This window comes from Lepisosteus platostomus, chromosome 25 (assembly GCF_059453375.1).
Source record: "Lepisosteus platostomus isolate fLepPlt1 chromosome 25, fLepPlt1.hap1, whole genome shotgun sequence".
Classification (NCBI taxonomy): domain Eukaryota; kingdom Metazoa; phylum Chordata; class Actinopteri; order Semionotiformes; family Lepisosteidae; genus Lepisosteus; species Lepisosteus platostomus.
The window spans coordinates 3,830,154-3,847,807 of record NC_142635.1 but is presented as its reverse complement, the minus strand read 5'-3'; the positions used below and the strand labels follow the sequence as shown (position 1 = coordinate 3,847,807).

The following is a 17,654-nucleotide window of genomic DNA, read 5'->3' as shown; positions in this document are numbered from 1 at the left end:
TTTCGTGTGTTGTAAATATACTGTATAAAATTCACTGAAGAATATTAAACACATAGCACCCATCATAAGCAGTTTGCCTAGTGATATTGTGGGGCAAATCCAGTATTTCTGATTTTGCAGACAAAAGTTCCTCTTAGCAGCTTATGTCTGTTAAACTGAGGGTTGACTGTAGTTCTATTCACTCACAGAGCTGTAGTGATTGTAGAACCTCAGTATCAGCATTGAGGACACCTGTAGACTGAAATCTCTTTGTACATCAAGCACATGTATTCAATGAAAACAACCAAAAAAAAGTCATCATTGACAACAAATTTAAGTGAAATCAAAGCTCTTTAATTGAACTTTTTTTGGAATCAGGATTTACAACTATTAAGATACAGAATAAAGTTGAAAATGGATAAAAATGGCAATTCTCCCCCGTGAAGCAAGCGGACACAGTTCAATCTAGATCATAAATACAGATAATATCTCAAGGCTACTGGAGAAGGACAGTGGCTCATGTGATACTGAGGTCACCAGGAATACTGAGAGGAGAATCCCTTTCATTTCACACAGAAGTAGACAAAGCTACAGAGAGACAGGACAAAAACAGAGTGAACGCTACACACAATATCAGAGCTCACGTCGCTGCGGGGGTGGGCAGTTCAGTGTGTTTGTGGTCTGGATTTTAAAGGGCTGATGGAGGTTACATTAACAGTGTGAATGAGGAGATGGAGGTAACAGGAGATACAAAGAATCCAGAAGGAAACAGAACTAGGGAGCAGCTGCAGGGTTTCAGGCTGTAGGCTGAAGTCTGTTGGAAGATCATGTAGAAACTGACAGGAGGGGATACAGGCAGTGGGAGGAAGGATTTAAGGACAAATGCAGATAAAGGAAGAGACACTGGATCCAGGACAGTGAGAAGAGCAGAAACAAGAAAACAGATTATGATGTAGATGCTGCAGTGGGGAGCTGTGTCAGCGTGCGTTGGCTCCAAAGGAACAAGATGAATTCCTCTGAAAAATAGAAAGGAATGACTAAAGACGACTACAGCCCAAATGTTTCTCCTTTCTGTCTCTCAGCTTGGAATGAATGTTCGCTGGTTGTTTTAATATTGAGGGAGAAGAGCTGGAGGGGGACTCAGCTGGAGGCCTGGGTGAGGAGACCAGGCTGATCTTTGATCACATCAATCCACAGCCTCATCAGACCAGGAGGAGAGGAACTGCGTCAGAGGCAGCGCAGACGAGAGCAGGAACAGGCCCAGGACCCCAGGCAGGGCGATCAGGTGAGCAGGGAGAGAGAGAGAGAGAGATGGGGAATCAGGCTGAGGGACCAAATGGGTTGATGGAGAAAGGGTCAGGGGAGAGAGAGAGACAGCTGAATGGAGATGTATGATTACTACAGAATGAGTACATATTTAAGAGGCAGGATCAGTTGAGTTTAAGATTGTCTGGGACCATATATACCATGAAAATCTGAACTGCCTGATGTCTTACTTGTGTTGGTAACAATGCATTTACAACTTGAGACTTGTTTCTGTCACACAGGGTCACTATCTTGGTGTATCATTATGCAACAATCTGAGCACTGATTCAGTGATGGACAAGTGTCACCCCCACTACAAAAGAGACATTACAGAAGAGTGTCCGGCTCTCTGCCTGTCTAGACACCTTCAGTACAGCCTCCCACTGACACGTATTCAGACTGTGGAAGTGTTTCAGCCTGTGTGACTCTTCACCTGGAACTGTTATCAATAGTGTCACAGTCTAGATCTCTGTACTTCTTCCTCTGTCACTGTTCCGGATCAGTTCTAAATAAAGGTTAAAACTTCACAGGCATCTCTGTCCACCACAGGAGTACTGAGTGTCTTCAGCTCCTCCTCTGAGCTGGGATGTTGATCACATGTAGAAGAGTGAGGAGTGGGGTTAGTAGTGGGGTTAGGGAGTGGACATGCCATCAGCATCTGAACTCAGAGGAGGAGCTGAAGACACTCAGGATTCCTGTGATGGACAGAGATCACTGTGAATTATCAGCCTTTATTTGAAATGATCAGCAACATTAGTGGCAGAGGAAGAAGTAAAGGAAAGTATGAAGAGATCTAGACTGCGACACTGCCACAGCTGTAGTGAAGGAGTGTCAGTGTGATGTCAGGGTACAGAGATCTAAACCAACTCACCCTGTCAATCCCAGAGCCAGATTCTGTCTCTTCAGTCTCAGTGCTCAGTAGAGGGAGGAGCAGCAGGAGGCAGCAGGGAGGGAGATGAAGGTAAAAGTGGAACCAGGCTGGAGGTGAAGTCAAAGCCTTTGTTGAAAGCTGGAATAACAGACAAGTGCAGTCATTAAAACTCATAGTCGGCTGTGTCAGAATACATTTCACACTACAGTGAGTAAGAACGGTAGTACAGGACTGAACAGTGAAGTAGTGGAGTGAGCTCCACTGTTTCAGAAGCCCGAGCTCACACGCTGTTGCTCTTAGCCGCCACCAGAGGGCAGCCTGCAGCTACAGACGGCAGAGCCAGGTACACGGTCTCTATACGCGGCTCTGCAGACAGCTGCTCCCACAGCCCGACAGCCCGCTCCTCTTGGTCAAGCCAGGGTACCAGTGAGTTGCCCAAGAGAGCTGACCCGGGCTGTGAAAGCAGCGCCCCGTCTGTCTGACCCCATTCCCCGGTTCTTACCCGACATGTTGTCGATACCAGAGCAGCAGGCAGTAAAACTCTCCCCTCACTGTCACTGGGGCCGCAAGTCCTGGCCGAGCTCCGGAGTGAGAAAGCTGGAGAGAAAATACTGAAACTTACCTCTCGATTCGTACATGGTCCCGCCAGACTGAACGAAAATGTGATTTATAGCACAAAACTAGAAAAAAAGAGTGGTCTGTTAGTCTGAAGTTAAACGCAGATTTTAAGAGCGCTAATGAGGAGCACATATTCACAGGATTCTGCAGACAACTGGAAGCACAGCACAGGGAAATACGAAAAAATACATTGGAATAGAGTAGAAAATTATTGTAAAACAATGACCTAATACAGGTTTATCATGCACAGAGCAGTAAAGCTTGAAAAGCGTTTGGACAAGTTACTTACCGCTGTCTGTCTTGCCCGGTTCTCGCGCGAAAGGAGGATAATCAGGTGGGTCAGAATTTATAGGACCTGGAGCCCAAAGTGACCAATAAACAGGCGAGACGACATAATTCGCGGCTCTGCCCACCAAAATCCTTTATTAATATTCAATATATAGGCAGCGGTTTTACAATTAATCTAATTTGTTGTTCGTCCTCCCAGCGCATGAGGGCGGTGCAGCCCCACCCTCTACTGCCAACAGGCGTGGTTTTGGGCCGAGACGTCATGGATTCTGATTGGCTGAGATTCTCATATTTAAACAAGCCCCGCCCCCAGCATGGCTCCTTCCGGAAGTTCTGCCGAAATGTGGAGGTGGGGTTTGTGAATGGCGTTTTCCCGATTTTATTGCGTTTTTAGTCGTTTTTTGGCCTATTTTTAATGATATCGTTATGACACATTACGGAATCGTTTCGGATTTAAAACTGGACGTTCCTGACTTTCAGCTAGTGAGTATCGAGCGATTTTGTGTTGTTTGTGTTTGATTAGCAAGATGGCGGCGGAAACTCCTCATTTGCATTTATTAAGATCAGTCGCTGTATTTTAATGAACATATTTGCATTTGTCTTGTTAATATGAACTAGAAAATTAGTTTTTGGCTAGAAGTGTTTTTTATTTTTTAAAGTTGTTATTGTTTGTACTGAATTAAAATGCTAACTTTGCTTTAGTGTGGAAAAAGTGAATTTCTGTTGTTTTTTGCAAGATGTTTAACTCCATCATTTGCATAAATTTGCATTAATTAAAATCGTGCCCTAGTCACTTGTATTTTAATAAGCTATTTGTATATGTGTTCATGTGAAATAAAAAATACAGTTCTAGTGAAAATAACGTTATTTTTTACCGTTTACTGTGTGAGCTCTTGTTTATTTTTTTCTGCTGCTTGTTTTGTTAGTAAGATGTCGGCGTTAACATGTATGTATTTAAATTTGTATTAAAATCGGTTGACCAGTCACTTGTATTTTAATAACTTCTGTTTTAACGATTTCTGTTTTTGTTGTTTGTTTTGGTTTTATTTTTTTGAACTGTAAAGCGTTTTCACTCGAATGCTTTTTGATTTCTAAAATGTATGTTTACACTTGCACTGAACACAAATAAAATTTAAATTCATTTTACTTCTGGCTTATGTCTTTTTTTTCGGAGAATGTATTTTTAAAAACTTGGTTGTGGTAACAGATTGTGTTACCTAAAAAATGTAAATATCTTAGGGAAATTGAAACAAAAAGAGTTGCTGTCTAAATTTTTAATTACTAATTAACATTTTAAATTATTCAAATTAATTATAATGAATAATTTGTTTATGTATTAAGTGAATTAAAGTTCATTAGTATTAAACAAATCTCACCGGGGGCTGGTCTTGGAGACGGACTTCTGCAATTGGGTTAAACCTCATGTCAATCATATAAAGACAACCCTTAAGAAGTGCGTCATTTTTGGGGGTGTGGTGATTTGATTGACAGGTCCTTCAACCAATCAGAATAGAGAAGATGGGGTTTTTATCCCACACCTGAAGTTGTGCTTCAAACTGACCAATCACCTGAGAGCAAAGGGGGTGAGAGGTGGGCTCTCATCCAGACATTTGATTGGCTGGTGTGACGTCATCATTTGGTGACACCCTCTCATGAATAATGTGACACCCCCCTACTCAATTATGTGACACGCCCTCCTCATTGACCACGCCCCTCATGAATATGCATTGTGGGCGGTGCTCGCTCGCCGTTTTGTTTGGTTTTATGTTTGTGTTAGAAATAATGTTACGAAGAAAAGAAGAAGAAAGTAAGACAGAAGTCAAAATTCTTTATTAAGTTTTGCAAGCATACAAATCAAAGACAGTTGGCAACAGTGAAACAAAAAAAAAAACACAGAGTGAGTTACAGAGTCACAAGTAATGGCGTGCGGGATGACGATTTCCTGTCCAGCGCCAGCAGTCTGGTCAGTGCGGGATGGGTCCTGTGCGGGCGGCAGGGACAGCAGCCAGGGGAGACCTGAAACACAAAACAAGCAGGTAAGAGCTCGGATTTCAGCACTGAGCAGCAGCGCAGCGACAGTAATCAGACAGGAGTGAGGAGCTGTGTTGGCGGAGGGGCTCAGGGAATCACTCGGCAGTACAGCGCAGCTCGCTTTGCGGAACACGGGCTCGTCCCAATGTCAGGAAAATGAGTTTCTTATAAAAAGGGCTCAAGACCTCCAGACCGTCTCCTTAATGTTACGAGAAATACTCATCCGCTTTAATTTGGATTCAGATTTAGGAATCCATATGAAGTTTTATTAATCTCAACGTTCAATCACTACACATCGGTCAGGAAGTTGACCAAGACGCGGTTAGTTCACATCGCGCTGCAGCGCCGACAGAGACGCGGTCTGTTTGTCCGAGCTGGGTTGTGCTTTTTAAACTCTACTCTCCCCCGTAAATTGCTTTTATATTTTAACTCGTTCTAGGGTCGTCTTGGCTTTTTAAAAAGAACTTGGCGCTCTAATGAATCTGTATGTGCCGGGGTCATGCAGAGCGAGGTGTGCTGTACAGTACGGCCATCACATTTGTACCGGGACAGTGCGGGATACTGAGCACTAGATCAGTGAATGGGCTCTAGACTGTTGTACAGTTGAAACCGAGTGCAGAACACTCCACTGAACAGGGTGTTACTACTAATCAAGTGCTTCCCATAACTAGATCTAGTTCTCCGTTTACCCCTGAGCACAGGTCCCTCAGTTCCACAGCAAATCATGTCAACCCCCTGCAAGACTCGTCCTGGATCTACACCCAGTACCCCAGCAATGAGCCACAACTTTACAGTCAAGCAATGTTTATTCATAAACAGGAGACTATGAATAAAACATACAATTTCTTTTTGGAATTGCATACATTTGATCATATTCAAGCACAGCCAGTTTAATGGTGTAATGTCAAGTGACAGTCAAGACTGGGAAACATGTGGGTGAAGCTGCCTTTGAGACAATAACTGCCTGCAATCTGGACACAGTCAGCTCAATATTCTTAGCATCCTCCTCTCTGCAGCTACCAAGTTGTCTATTCTTGAGGTTTTGATTTTCTTCAGCCTGTAAAATGCTGCTCAGGAGGATTTAAATGTGGAGACTGGCCTGGCCAGTACAAGACTGTCCACTGTTTCCTCCTGCTGACCTCCTGACTGAGCTGTTCCTGCAGAAGACGGTGAGGTGTAGCTGACAAGCCCAGCAACAAGTTCAGTGTTCTGGTTTTAAATCTTAAATGATTGAGAATATTAGTATTGATACAGAAACAAGTATATAAGATGGAGTTCTAGACAATTACAGAATATTCTTGATGAATTGTACATGTCAGACTTCCACATTAATGCAGATTACTTCAGTGCTGCAGCTGTAGTGAAGGAGTGTCAGTGTGATGTCAGGCTGTGGGGATCTAAGCCAACTCACCCTGTAAATCAGATTCTCCTCAATTTGGAAATCATAATCTCAGACCTCTGTGAGTGTGGATGAACATCAGGAGGCAACAGGAATAGTGGTGAATTAATCCTCATCATGTCATATGGTCTGATTTATTGGGACACATTCATGTTATGTGCATTTCAGAGTGTAAACCAGTAAATGAGCTCACTGTACTCAGTATCATCAATGCAGATGAGGTATCACCTGTTCTTGAGATGCTTTTACTTTATATCATGCTAAAGCAGTGACTTCGAGTTGGACTGAGATCTGTAGACACACTTGACCAGTTTCTGTTTTCTCCTGATGAGCTCTTTGGCTGCACTGACTGGATGCTTTGGGTCATTGTCATGCTGCATGGTGCAGCACTGTCCAATAAATATGGAAGCCTTTTCTGCTTCATCAGAGACCCTGTTTCTGTAAACTTCAGAAATCCCTCTGCTGCTGCCATCATTAGCTACATCCTCAATGAAGATGAGTGACCCAGTCTGAGACATTCCTACATCCCCAGGCCATGACATTACCTCCACCAGGCGTCAGCTTGTGCCCAGAGGACAGAGATGACAGGTTCAAGTGTGGAGAAAGAAAGGAGCTGCAGATGCTCCAGTGAACAGCACCTCCTGTGAGAGTCATGGCCTGGCCTGGGGAGATCAGGAGGAGACTCCTTCACCTGTCTGTCTCCATCAGCACTAGTGTACTGGATCACTGAAGCTCAAACCTGAAGGCTGTGGACTCAGAGCTGAGAGCTCCAGCAACACCTCAATGTCCTCTGCGCTCAGATGCTGATCACATGTACAGGAGTAGGATTAGAGGTGGTGTTAGTTAGGGACCATACATGTCATCTACATCTCAGCTCAGAGGACACACATCAAATATTCAGGTGCTGTAGCTTTGAGTCAGTTTATAATGCAACCAAGGAGGTCATCAGGAGAATAACTTTAGAAACACATTAACCTGTTGGTCTAATGCCTAGATTTCAATGCTACTGACAGAAGGAAAAATAATTGAAGTATGATCACCTGAAGACTAAATAAGAACTTGGTGGCAATAGCAAAGCATCTCAGATTATTACAGAGGGCAGTGAGCTCAATGGGTCTCAGACCTCATGCAGTTACGGTCTCAGAGGGATATACAAGCACATACTCTTCTACACTCTGAAATGCATTTAAAGTGAATGTGTCCCAGTAACATCACAATAGAAAGTTGAACACTTTATTCCAATATGATCAAATGTATGCAGAGAATTACCACAATAAAACCAGGATAATATTTCTGTTCTGGTCACAAGAACAAATTGCTTGACTGTAAAGTTGACTCCTTGCAGTACTGATAGAGGACCCTGTACCATTCCACTGAAAACCTGCATTTTCAAGTGTCCCACAGTATCAATACACCTTGACAGGAGGGGCTGATTGACAGGGCCAGTGACATGAATTAATGTGCTTTGTTTATATTCTTTGCTGTTAGATCTTTTTCATGGTCTAGTGAAATAATTCTGAGTGTCTTTGGGTGGGAGTGCAGCTGAGGCTGGAAAGGAGATTGTTCAGCTGTAGGAAAAACCTGCCTGTTTGAATGTGCTCAGAGTGGAGAGGAGTGTCAGTGTGGGAGCTGCAGAGGAACAAGTAGGGGAGAATTCCACACTGAGAAGAACATCTATTCTGGCTCTGGAGTTTTCTTCTTGTGTGAGACAACAGCTACAATTGTCCTTAACACCGTCACTGTAGAGTCCTGATATCTGAATCACATTCACATACTAACTGCAGGATTCAGACTCACTCCCCATCATCAGAAAACATGTCCTTCCCCTGCGACAGTCGAGTTCACCCCAACACAAGCGCAGGAGAGCTGCTGTGTGGTTTGGATGCTGTCAGAAAGCAGGTGAGGAGCAGGAACCCTTAACATTCATCACAGGAGAGTGAACCAGAGAAACTAAACTGGTTTAGTAATGAGTGCTGAGAATGAGGTTTATTAACCGTTTGGGCAGGATGTGGTGAGGTAATGGGTTGAGCACAGGTGTAGAAGTGATTGCTTTCAGTCTCAGAGCCTCTTCAGACTCCTGTTCTGTCTCAAGGTGTCCTGTTTCTCTGCAGCCTGATGGCCTCCCAACACACAGACACCACTCCACAGCCAGAACCAGTTTCTTGTTTCCTTTCCAGAGTGGAGTCGACACCTGCTTGTTCCTTATTTGTGTTCCCTGTGAGCAGTGTTGCCTTGAGGTGAATAAAGAGCATGAGTGGGCAGTGTAGTGTCAGTGTGGGAGCCCATCCTGTCTCAGGGTATTGTAGTGTGAAGGTGGGACCTTGATACTGGAATCAGAGCTACTTGCAGCCTCTCCAGTCCACTGCATTACAGTGTAGCTGCACCCAGTGCTGTTGAATTGATAATTAGCAGGATCAGCAGTAATTAAGCAGCTGGTTGAGTCAGATTATTGCAGTGGAGTGCACTGGAAGGGCTGCAAGCCCAGTAGCTCAGACTAAAACCTATTTTTAACCTCAGATTAGATTTAATTTTTTGTTTAACTGTCCCTGTTAGGGAATTTGTGGTCTCTCGTGTCCCTGTTTGAAAACTCGCTGTTTAGCAGCAAAGACGAGCAGCTCCGGGATCCGCCGCCCCTATTGGCCGAGTCTGAATGAGAAGGCAGGTGCGGTCAGTCTGCAATTAGACTTCTATCCGCGGCTGTTTAGCGGTTCCGACGCCCGAGTTGCTTCTCTGCCTTTAAATAGCGAGTTTGCAAACAAAGAAAGTTTTTCAAATTTACCGTTTAGGTGGAGCGGGATCCTGGGCGACGGCTGTCGGCTTTTCTCGGTCCGAGTGGAAAATGTTATAAAATGGGGCTTGGAAAGTAAATGAATTGCGAATCTTACTTTTGGCGGAGCTGCCGGACGGGCTGTAGGACTTGTGGCTTCGACTCTGCGGAGAAACATAGTATTAAAATCGTGCTTCAGCTTTTTTAAACTGCTTGTTGTATGTTGTGTTTTTACCTGCACAATACGTTTTTTCTCGTTTGTATTCCAGGCTTCTGCAGGATCCTGGCGCGGCTCTGGGCTTTAAACGGCGGCTGTCGGATCCTTCTCGGCGTGGAGACCTGAGCGCAGACCCACCCGTGTACCGAGTGACCGGAGCTCCGCGGCGGATTCACAGGCGAGTCCGAGTCTCTTCTTCCTAGAGGCCGAGAGAGACCCGGTCAGGAAAGCGCAGCTTCAGGGCTCGTTTAGGACTGAAAACCACTTTCGTCTCTCTTACCGGTATCGACTCACTGTGCAGCTGCAGGTCCGGCTGGGTTTTCTTTCTCCGGAGCCGGTTTGCATGAAGACGCGCCGACCGCTCTGTTTAGCTTGAACTGGGGGAAACTGGTAACTCGAGTTACCGGTAACAGACCGCAGGAAACTGGAGCCCAGCCGTGTGAGACCCGGTGTGAAAACCGAAACCCCCGGTGTGAGGAGAGAGAGAGAAACCGCTTACCTTACTCTTGAAACGCCGGCTGTCCTGCTGTAAAGGTTAAAGCGAGAGAGTTAAAAACATTTAAATTGCATTTCTCGTAGAAAACGTTGCTGTTTTTGTCAAAACCTGTAAGAAATTTAATGCATGTTTTTTTTCCCCCGGCAGCCGAGCAAAGCGCCTGTACCGGAGAGCAGCGGGGTACCAGCCGCCTCTCTCCCAGCCAGCGAGCCGCCGGAGTCCCCCCACCTCCCCTGACCCCAGCCTGCACGGGCCTGGAGCACAGACCCGCCCCTATTTATAACGTGAACCCCTGATGAGCGCGAAAAGGACGACAAAGGTAGCAAAATATTAGACACCGGGGACCGAGATGGAAATGTGTGGATACCTGCTTAATAACACTGCTGTATAGTGTAATTGTTTTATGCTTTATATCCTTATTTGCTGTAATAAAGTGCTGTGAGTGTTAATTGGTTAATTGATTATTCTGGGGTCTGGGGTGTGGGAGGATGGGGTACAGGGGTGTAGAGAACCGTGAATCGGGTCCCCCCTGTGAGCAGCCACACCAAGCGGCTCGCAGAGACAGCCGCGGTACACCGGGCTGTCGTAGTCGGGGAGTCGGGAGCCGCTGGTCTGTGGCCTAGACTGCAGCTTCCATCCCCGGCCTCGATTAGAGCCCCGCCGCCTGAGGACACTCGCAGCCCGGTAGGTGAAGGATGACGCTTCGCGCTGCTGAGGGAACGCGTCCCGTCACCATGGTGACTGAGACAGGGGGTGTGGCTGGGCTTAAGGGCGGGGTTCAGTGTTAATAGTGTCCAATCAGCGTGTGGAAGAGGTGGGTGTAAGAACAGCCAATCAGAAGAGTGCAAGTTCAGCTGGAAAGAAAAATATCAACCGAGCTAGATGGGTCTCGAACCCGGGCCTCTGTGGGGTGGAGATATGCAAGAGTCGGGGTTTAGCAAAGTGAGCTATACTTTCTGTCCAATTTGGAGTATCTCCGCGGTCATACTTATCTGGCAAAATTTCGGTACACGAAAAAAATCGAACACAATAAAAAGGTATCCCTCCTGTTCTTGCAATTCTAAAAGAAGTATCTCTGCTCATCTACTGTGTTTCGGGTTTTACAAAAGCTTTTCGTTGCGGGCTTGAACCCAAGTCTGCACTGATCGCACATTAGTCCGGGGATTTGAACCCGGACCCTCATCGGCCGCAAACCAGCGCGCTACACAACGAGCCACAGCGCCGCGCAAGACCACCGCGCCGCCAAATAGAAAAGCTTTAAAACTGCGATTCACCCCCCGGCCGAGAGCAGGACCCTCTTCTGTAATAAAGACAGAGCAGAAGCACAGCTGGACTGCAGGAGCTACTGCACAACTGCAGCTCAGATGAAGTGAATTGATGATGTTTGTTTAGATGGAGGAGAGTTGGAGCTGCGCTGAATCCTGCAGTGATCTGTAGCTGCTGTGATCCTGCACAGTGTTCAGAGGGGCTGTCAGTCCTGCCTGTTGCACAGGACTCTGCTTCACTGTGAAAGGTGTTGCAGAGAGAGTGTGACTCCATCTGTTTGTATTGAGCAGCTCTGAGTTTGACAGTATGATGGAATTAGACTTGAATTACAAATATGGACAATCAGGCTTCACCCCTCACAAGGAACAGAGCTCATATCTGAAGTTCCCCTGAAACTCTTCGATATAATGACTAGCAGAGAGCTCTCTCATCAACACAAAGACCACAGTTTCCTTCACAGACACTGGAAATAAACCCCAAGAGCATGGAAGAGGTGTTCACAAGCTGATGTTTTATTAAAGAACAAAAATAAGATAAAAACAAGTGACTAAAAGTTTGCTCAGGAGTGTTTTATTATGTTAAAACAGTACATTAGTGTAGTGAATTATCAGAATGAAGGAGTGAAGGAACAGTCATCTGATATTCCTGAGGCTGGTATAGATTCTCCAGAGGCTGTCCCTGAGAAAATACCCACAGCAGTGTAGGAGCAGCTCAGACAGAGGGATCAAAGAGCACAACACAGTTTACTACAACAGAGATCATCTCCTTTCAACACAACAACTGACAACACTATTCCACATCACGAGAGCAGTTAAAAGAATGAACAGAGAGAGAAGATACAAACATAACACACAGCAAACTGAAGAGATCCAGCAGAGATTGACTAAGATCTGTTCAGGTATATATGTATAAAGCAACATATATTTAACAGATATTCAAAACATTGTCTCTGTCTATAAATATTCAATAACATTGCTGGAAAATTTAACATTTAAATGATGTTTAGGGAATTAATTTTAAATAAAGATTAAGTCAGAATCTGTATTCTCTCTTTATCTATTCTAGAGCTGAGAAAAATCAATATTATAATGTAATAACTAAATCAACAAACACAAATCAACACGTAATCTCTGTCTGTCTTCTAGATCTCTCATGGACACAGTATAGAGCTACAGAGGAGAGAGACTGGAGCTAAACCAGCTAGTTACTGGTTAAACTGGACCAAACAAACACCCTTTCCCAGCTCTTCAGCTGCTGCTGATCAAAAACACCTGGATCATCTGCAGCCACACTGACCCCTCCAGGACCAGGACTGGACAGCCCTGCTGCAGACACACACTGACCCCTCCAGGACCAGGACTGGACAGCCCTGCTGCAGACACACTGACCCCTCCAGGACTGGACAGCCCTGCTGCAAACACACACTGACCCCTCCAGGACCAGGACTGGACAGCCCTGCTGCAGACACACTGACCCCTCCAGGACTGGACATCTCTTACTTACTTTATTGTCCCAGAGAGGAAAGTGTTTTTGCAGACAGGTAAAAGACACAACACAATACACAGCACATTTAACACAACAAGAGCCTATTCATAAAATGTACGATGAGAACAAATAAATAAAGTAAAATCTACCCTCAGTTCTCACAGCTTCTGTTAAAGACGAGCTCTTGTCCTGCCTACCTCCTTCCTCGGGGCTGTGGAGTGGACAGTGGACTGTCCAGCTGGTCCTCATGATCCTCACAGCTCAGGGACTCAGCCTTTGGAAAGGTCTGAGCTTCAGTCCTGTTTCTCCAGTAACAGTTAGAAGACACGCTCTGACACACGAGGGTCTCACCATCATCGTCTTCTTCATCATCACGAAGGTTCACGATCACTGAGGCTCAACGTGTCTGAAGCAGAAATAAAGTTTCCACAGCAACTCGTGTAACATAGCGCCGTGATTGCATGTGCTCAGACGAACAAAATACGAGACAAACCGCAACAGTTTACAGCCGCCTCGGATTTTTGACAAAGGCGACAACGATTCAATGTCTCCTTTTGCTCAATAATAACTCCTTCCTGTTTCTTAGATGCAGAGGAACAACAACACATTTAAATTTCCCGCCCCTCTCCTGAATCTCGGTGTTTATTGGGCAACTGATCCGAGTCTCGTCTATAATTGGGAAATTTTACTGTCAATCAGCAAAAACTCCAACTGACCAATCGCGACATCGCTAGACTCAATCCATGGATCTGATTGGCTGTGGATCTTCTTATTCATAAACAGAGAGTACAGACCCCAGTCACATGATCCGGGTGTTTAATACACACCAGACCCTCACTACTGCACTGTAAACCAGCCCTCCATAGACTCGTGTATCACCACCGCCGCCGGCGGACAGTTATCGGAATCGACACCCCCTGCTGTAGCCCGATCAATAGGCTTCGTTTTATTTCGAATTCACTGACTGCGGGCTTTTTTTACGTTTTCACTTTAACATCCAAAGACATCTCCGAAGTCCACATATTCAAACGTAAATTGTATTTTTGAAGGACGAGTCACAATAACGACAGTTTTGACTCCTAAACACGTTAATAACATGCTTTACAATATAATTTACATTTTCATTTAGTATTATACTCGTCAAACTTTTTTTTACAGGACTCCGAAACATAACTTATATCTAGTAGCCTTGAAAAATAATCTAGGATACACATTTAAATGTTAAAGGATTAAGTGAACAATCAGTTTAATATACAAGAAGGAAAACACAACGTTCAGCTCACATCTGAAGAAGGCTCGACAGCCGAAACGCTGTGTTTTCTTTCTTCTCTTTTCAGCAGGGAATAAACTTATTACTTGTTCCTTTGCAGCCTACGCATGCTGACACGGCTACCCACCTGAACTACTTCAATCGGTTCAAATGTCGACATTTAAAGTTGCAGTAACACTGTGAAAAGCGATGTCAGAAGGTGACATTTCACAGTGTGGCCGCCAGGCGGAGACACTGCAACACGTGTCTATGGAGGCTGTTTTAATGAAGCCCTTTTCAGTTTCCAGCTGTGCTCCACTGACCGTGATGTCATCTGTGTCCAGTCCAGCTCCTGGCCCTGAGCCTCAGTGACACAGCAGACACCAGCTCAAGGCCAAGAGTCTCAGACTTACACTCTCAACAGCTCTCAATGAGCCTCAGTGGGATGTTGTGCTGAGGGTGCCTGAACACTTGTCTCACTCAATGATCTTCCTGAACACGTCTTTTCATCAAGCTAACAGGCTCAGTGCAGTGTGCTGACTGAAATCATATTCTCATCACAAATGTTTTACTCGAAGGTCAGTTTTTCAGTTTCTGTGTTCGTCTCTTTGAGGAGGCCATTTTGAGAAAAAACAGGAACGTAGACAACTCCTCCTTCTGACTCTTCTTCTGACTCTTCCTCATTCAGTATCCTGCCTTCTGTCTCTGTGTGGAGAGGCAGTCCATCGTGACGAGAAAGATACATTTTAAAGACGTTGAGACAGTGGGACACCATGGCTGAAGATGTGACCTATGCTGAAATCAAATTCACTAACATACCAGGACAGTGGAGCTATTCCAGCACAGCCAGGATCCCCCCACATTGAGTACAGACCCCCCACAGCTGCCTCCGACACTGGAACAGTGTTATACTGTCTGTCTGCAGCACTAGAACACTGTGATACTGTCTGATGCACTGGAACACTGTGATACTGTCTGGCTTCTTCACTGTAACAATGTGATACTGTCTGCTGTACTGTAGCAGTGTGATACTGTCTGTCTGCTACGCTGTAACACGGTGATACTGTCTGACAACTGCACTGTAACACCGTGATATTGTCTGCTGCACTGTAACACTGTGATACTGTCTGTGTGCTGCACTGGAGCAGTGTGATACGGTCTGCCTGCTTCACTGTAACACTGTTATACTGTATCTGCTACACCGGAACACTGTGATACTGTTTAAATGCTGCACTGGAACACTGTGATTCTCTCTGCTGTACTGTAACACTGTGATTCTTTCTCTCTGCTGCACTGGAGCACCGTGATACTGTCTGCTGTACTGTAACACCGTGATAGTTTCTCTCTGCTGTACTGGAGCACCGTGATACTGTCTGCTGCACTGGAGCACTGTGATACTGTATATCTGCTGCACTGGAGTACTGTGATTCTCTCTGCTGTACTGTAATACTGTGAAACTGTCTGGCTGCTGTACTGTAAGACTGTGATACTGTCTGTCTGCTGCACTGGAGCACTGTGATACTGTCTGCTTTCCTGTAGCATTGTAATGCTGTCTGTCTGCTACACTGGAACACTGTGATACTGTCTGCTGTACTGTAACACTGTGAAACTTTCTGTCTGCTGCCCTGGAAAAATGTGATATTGTCTGTCTGCTGCACTGGAGCACTGTGATACTTTCTGTTGCACTGGAAAACTGTGATATTGTCTGTCTGCTACACTGTAAGAAGGCTCCTCGGCCGAAACGTTGTTTTTCTTTCTTCTCTTTTCAGCAGGGAATAAACCTATTACTTGTTCCTTTGCAGTTTATGCATGCAGACATGGCTACCCACCTGAACTACTCCAATCAGTTAAAATGTCGACATTTAAAGTTGCAGCAACACTGTGAAAAGCGATGTCAGAAGGTGACATTTCACAGTGTGGCCGCCAGGCGGAGACACTGCTACACGTGTCTATGGAGGCTGCTTTAATGAAGCCCTTTTCAGTTTCCAGCTGTGCTCCACTGACCGTGATGTCATCTGTATCCAGTCCAGCTCCTGGCCCTGAGCCTCAGTGACACAACAGACACCAGCTCCAGGCCAAGAGTCTCAGACTGACACTCTCACCAGCTCTGAATGAGCCAAAGTGGGATGTTGTGCTAAAGGTGCCTGAACACTTGTCTCACTCAATGATCTTCCTGAACACATCTTTTCATCAAGCTAACAGGCTCAGTGCAGTGTGCTGACTGAAATCATGTTCTCATCACAAATGTTTTACTCTAGTGGTAGTTTGTCAGTTTTTGTGTTCTTCTTTAGATCACCTTTAGATCAGTTTTATTTTTTTCTCGATAACCTACTAGTTTTGACACGTTGGCTCTGTGGCTGGTAATGAACTTTTTTTCCACAGCAGTTTACCTGCAGATCTTTCAGCCACTATTCTGTTGACTCTGCCACAGGCCAGAACAGTGTGCCTGACTTATTTCACACAGTCCTGGAGTCCTCTCTCCCTGCCTGTCACACGTGTGTCTATTGATTTGTTTGGATCAGTGATCTGTCACTTTAAGGCTATGATTCGAAATCCCTGATCGGTTTTACAGATTGGGGATAAAAGCTGTAGGTCATAAACGAACTCTCATTCTACAAGATTGCTGAAGGCTGTATTGATCCTTTTTTAACTGATCCTGTATTGATTATTGTTTCTAAACCCCTCTGTACAATTGTCCCTGCAGATCTCCCTCTGTGAGAATATGACAATATTCCACCAGCAGTCCCTCTCTGTCAGGCTGCCCTGAGACAGGACTGACCACAGTGTGGCGCCACTGCAGGCTTGCAGAACAGGACTCTCCAGTGTCAAGAGCTGCACCTGCAGACACTGATTGTCTGAACGGGCTGATTGGACTGGGAGGATTTTCACATGGGATTGAGCTGTATAAAAGCTGTGTCAGAGGCACAGGAAGGAGTAGCAGTAGGATTTAGGATAAGTAGGTTAGGGTAAGACATAGAATCTGCTTGTCTCCTTAGACTTATGCTTTTGGTTTTATTTATGGTTCTTTTGTTAAAGTTTGTAAATGTCTTTTTGTTCCACAGATATCTATGTTTCCAGAGCCAGGATCTTCCCTGTGTGATGGTGGCAGTGGGACAGTGCCTCTAGTGGTTGTGTGCAGTACTGCTCTGGAGAGGCTGCAGCCTGGAGCCCTTTCACCGGACAGCTGACCCACAGAGGTGCAGGAGAGGGGTCGGGCCTGAAGCAGAGAGCCAGCAGTGTGCTGGAGCTCAGCCTGTGTCAGAGAGGAGACAAGAGCCCTGCAGGTGAGTGTGGAGGCTGTGGCCCAGTCACCCAGGGGTTCAAGTTGATGATCTCAAGTTCTGCCCACAGTGGGAGGGGCTGGACTGTCCCAGGTCAGGATCAGTGGGGCCTGAGGCCCCCAGCCCAGGGAGAGAAAGGCATTCCTGAGGGAGAGGAAGGAGTCTGCTTGGAGCCCAGGGTGCCCAGAGAAGTGGGGAGCTCAGACCCCAGTGTGTAGAAGCAGTTGTGGGAAGGACTATCTTGCCTTGTCCTACAGAAGATGTACAATGATGCCCAGCACCTCAGGAGAAGACAGGACTGTCTGAGGAATTGGGAGCTGCCAGCCTGATGCAGATATCCCAAAAGCTTCTTGGAGCTCTTGACTACTTTAGGAATGTGATGATTGTAATATGAGATACATC

The 17,654-nt window shown here is 45.5% G+C and overlaps 1 protein-coding gene and 4 long non-coding RNA genes across 11 annotated transcripts in view; 2 read left to right on the top strand and 3 right to left on the bottom strand.

Moving 5' to 3' along the window:
* Positions 1-4,207, top strand: part of LOC148640737 (uncharacterized) — a 28,536-nt gene extending 24,329 nt beyond the window's left edge. For all 4 annotated transcript variants that reach the window (XR_015930078.1, XR_015930080.1, XR_015930079.1 and 1 more), the window contains 2 exons: positions 1,099-1,264; positions 1,527-4,207. This is a non-coding gene — a long non-coding RNA (uncharacterized LOC148640737). The remainder of the gene's footprint in view (positions 1-1,098; positions 1,265-1,526) is intronic.
* On the bottom strand, positions 312-3,205 carry LOC148640738 (uncharacterized). 2 transcript variants are annotated; one of them, XR_015930083.1, is made up of 4 exons: positions 3,063-3,205; positions 2,658-2,752; positions 2,156-2,293; positions 312-1,201 (listed from the first exon to the last, which is right to left on the bottom strand). It is a non-coding gene; the product is annotated as an uncharacterized LOC148640738 (long non-coding RNA). The 2 variants fall into 2 exon arrangements; XR_015930082.1 differs by lacking the exon at positions 2,658-2,752 and adding an exon at positions 2,778-2,835 and having other exon boundaries at positions 3,063-3,163.
* A 597-nt stretch (positions 4,208-4,804) lies between the features above and the next one.
* On the top strand, positions 4,805-10,420 carry LOC148640735 (uncharacterized). 3 transcript variants are annotated; one of them, XM_088619327.1, is made up of 3 exons: positions 4,805-5,097; positions 9,528-9,653; positions 10,119-10,420. In XM_088619327.1, the coding sequence occupies exons 1-3, from the start codon at positions 5,036-5,038 to the stop codon at positions 10,252-10,254; spliced, it is 324 nt and encodes a 107-aa protein (XP_088475453.1). In that variant the 5' UTR covers positions 4,805-5,035; the 3' UTR covers positions 10,255-10,420. The 3 variants fall into 3 exon arrangements, 2 of the variants coding, with proteins under 2 accessions (XP_088475453.1, XP_088475454.1); XM_088619328.1 differs by lacking the exon at positions 4,805-5,097 and adding an exon at positions 9,279-9,354; XR_015930077.1 differs by lacking the exon at positions 9,528-9,653.
* On the bottom strand, positions 9,257-10,120 carry LOC148640736 (uncharacterized). Its single transcript, XR_015930084.1, has 3 exons — positions 9,756-10,120; positions 9,494-9,674; positions 9,257-9,422 (listed from the first exon to the last, which is right to left on the bottom strand). It is a non-coding gene; the product is annotated as an uncharacterized LOC148640736 (long non-coding RNA).
* Positions 10,421-11,791: 1,371 nt separating the features above from the next.
* On the bottom strand, positions 11,792-14,290 carry LOC148640734 (uncharacterized). The gene is made up of 2 exons (XR_015930085.1): positions 12,920-14,290; positions 11,792-12,648 (listed from the first exon to the last, which is right to left on the bottom strand). It is a non-coding gene; the product is annotated as an uncharacterized LOC148640734 (long non-coding RNA).
* Positions 14,291-17,654: the final 3,364 nt, after the last annotated feature.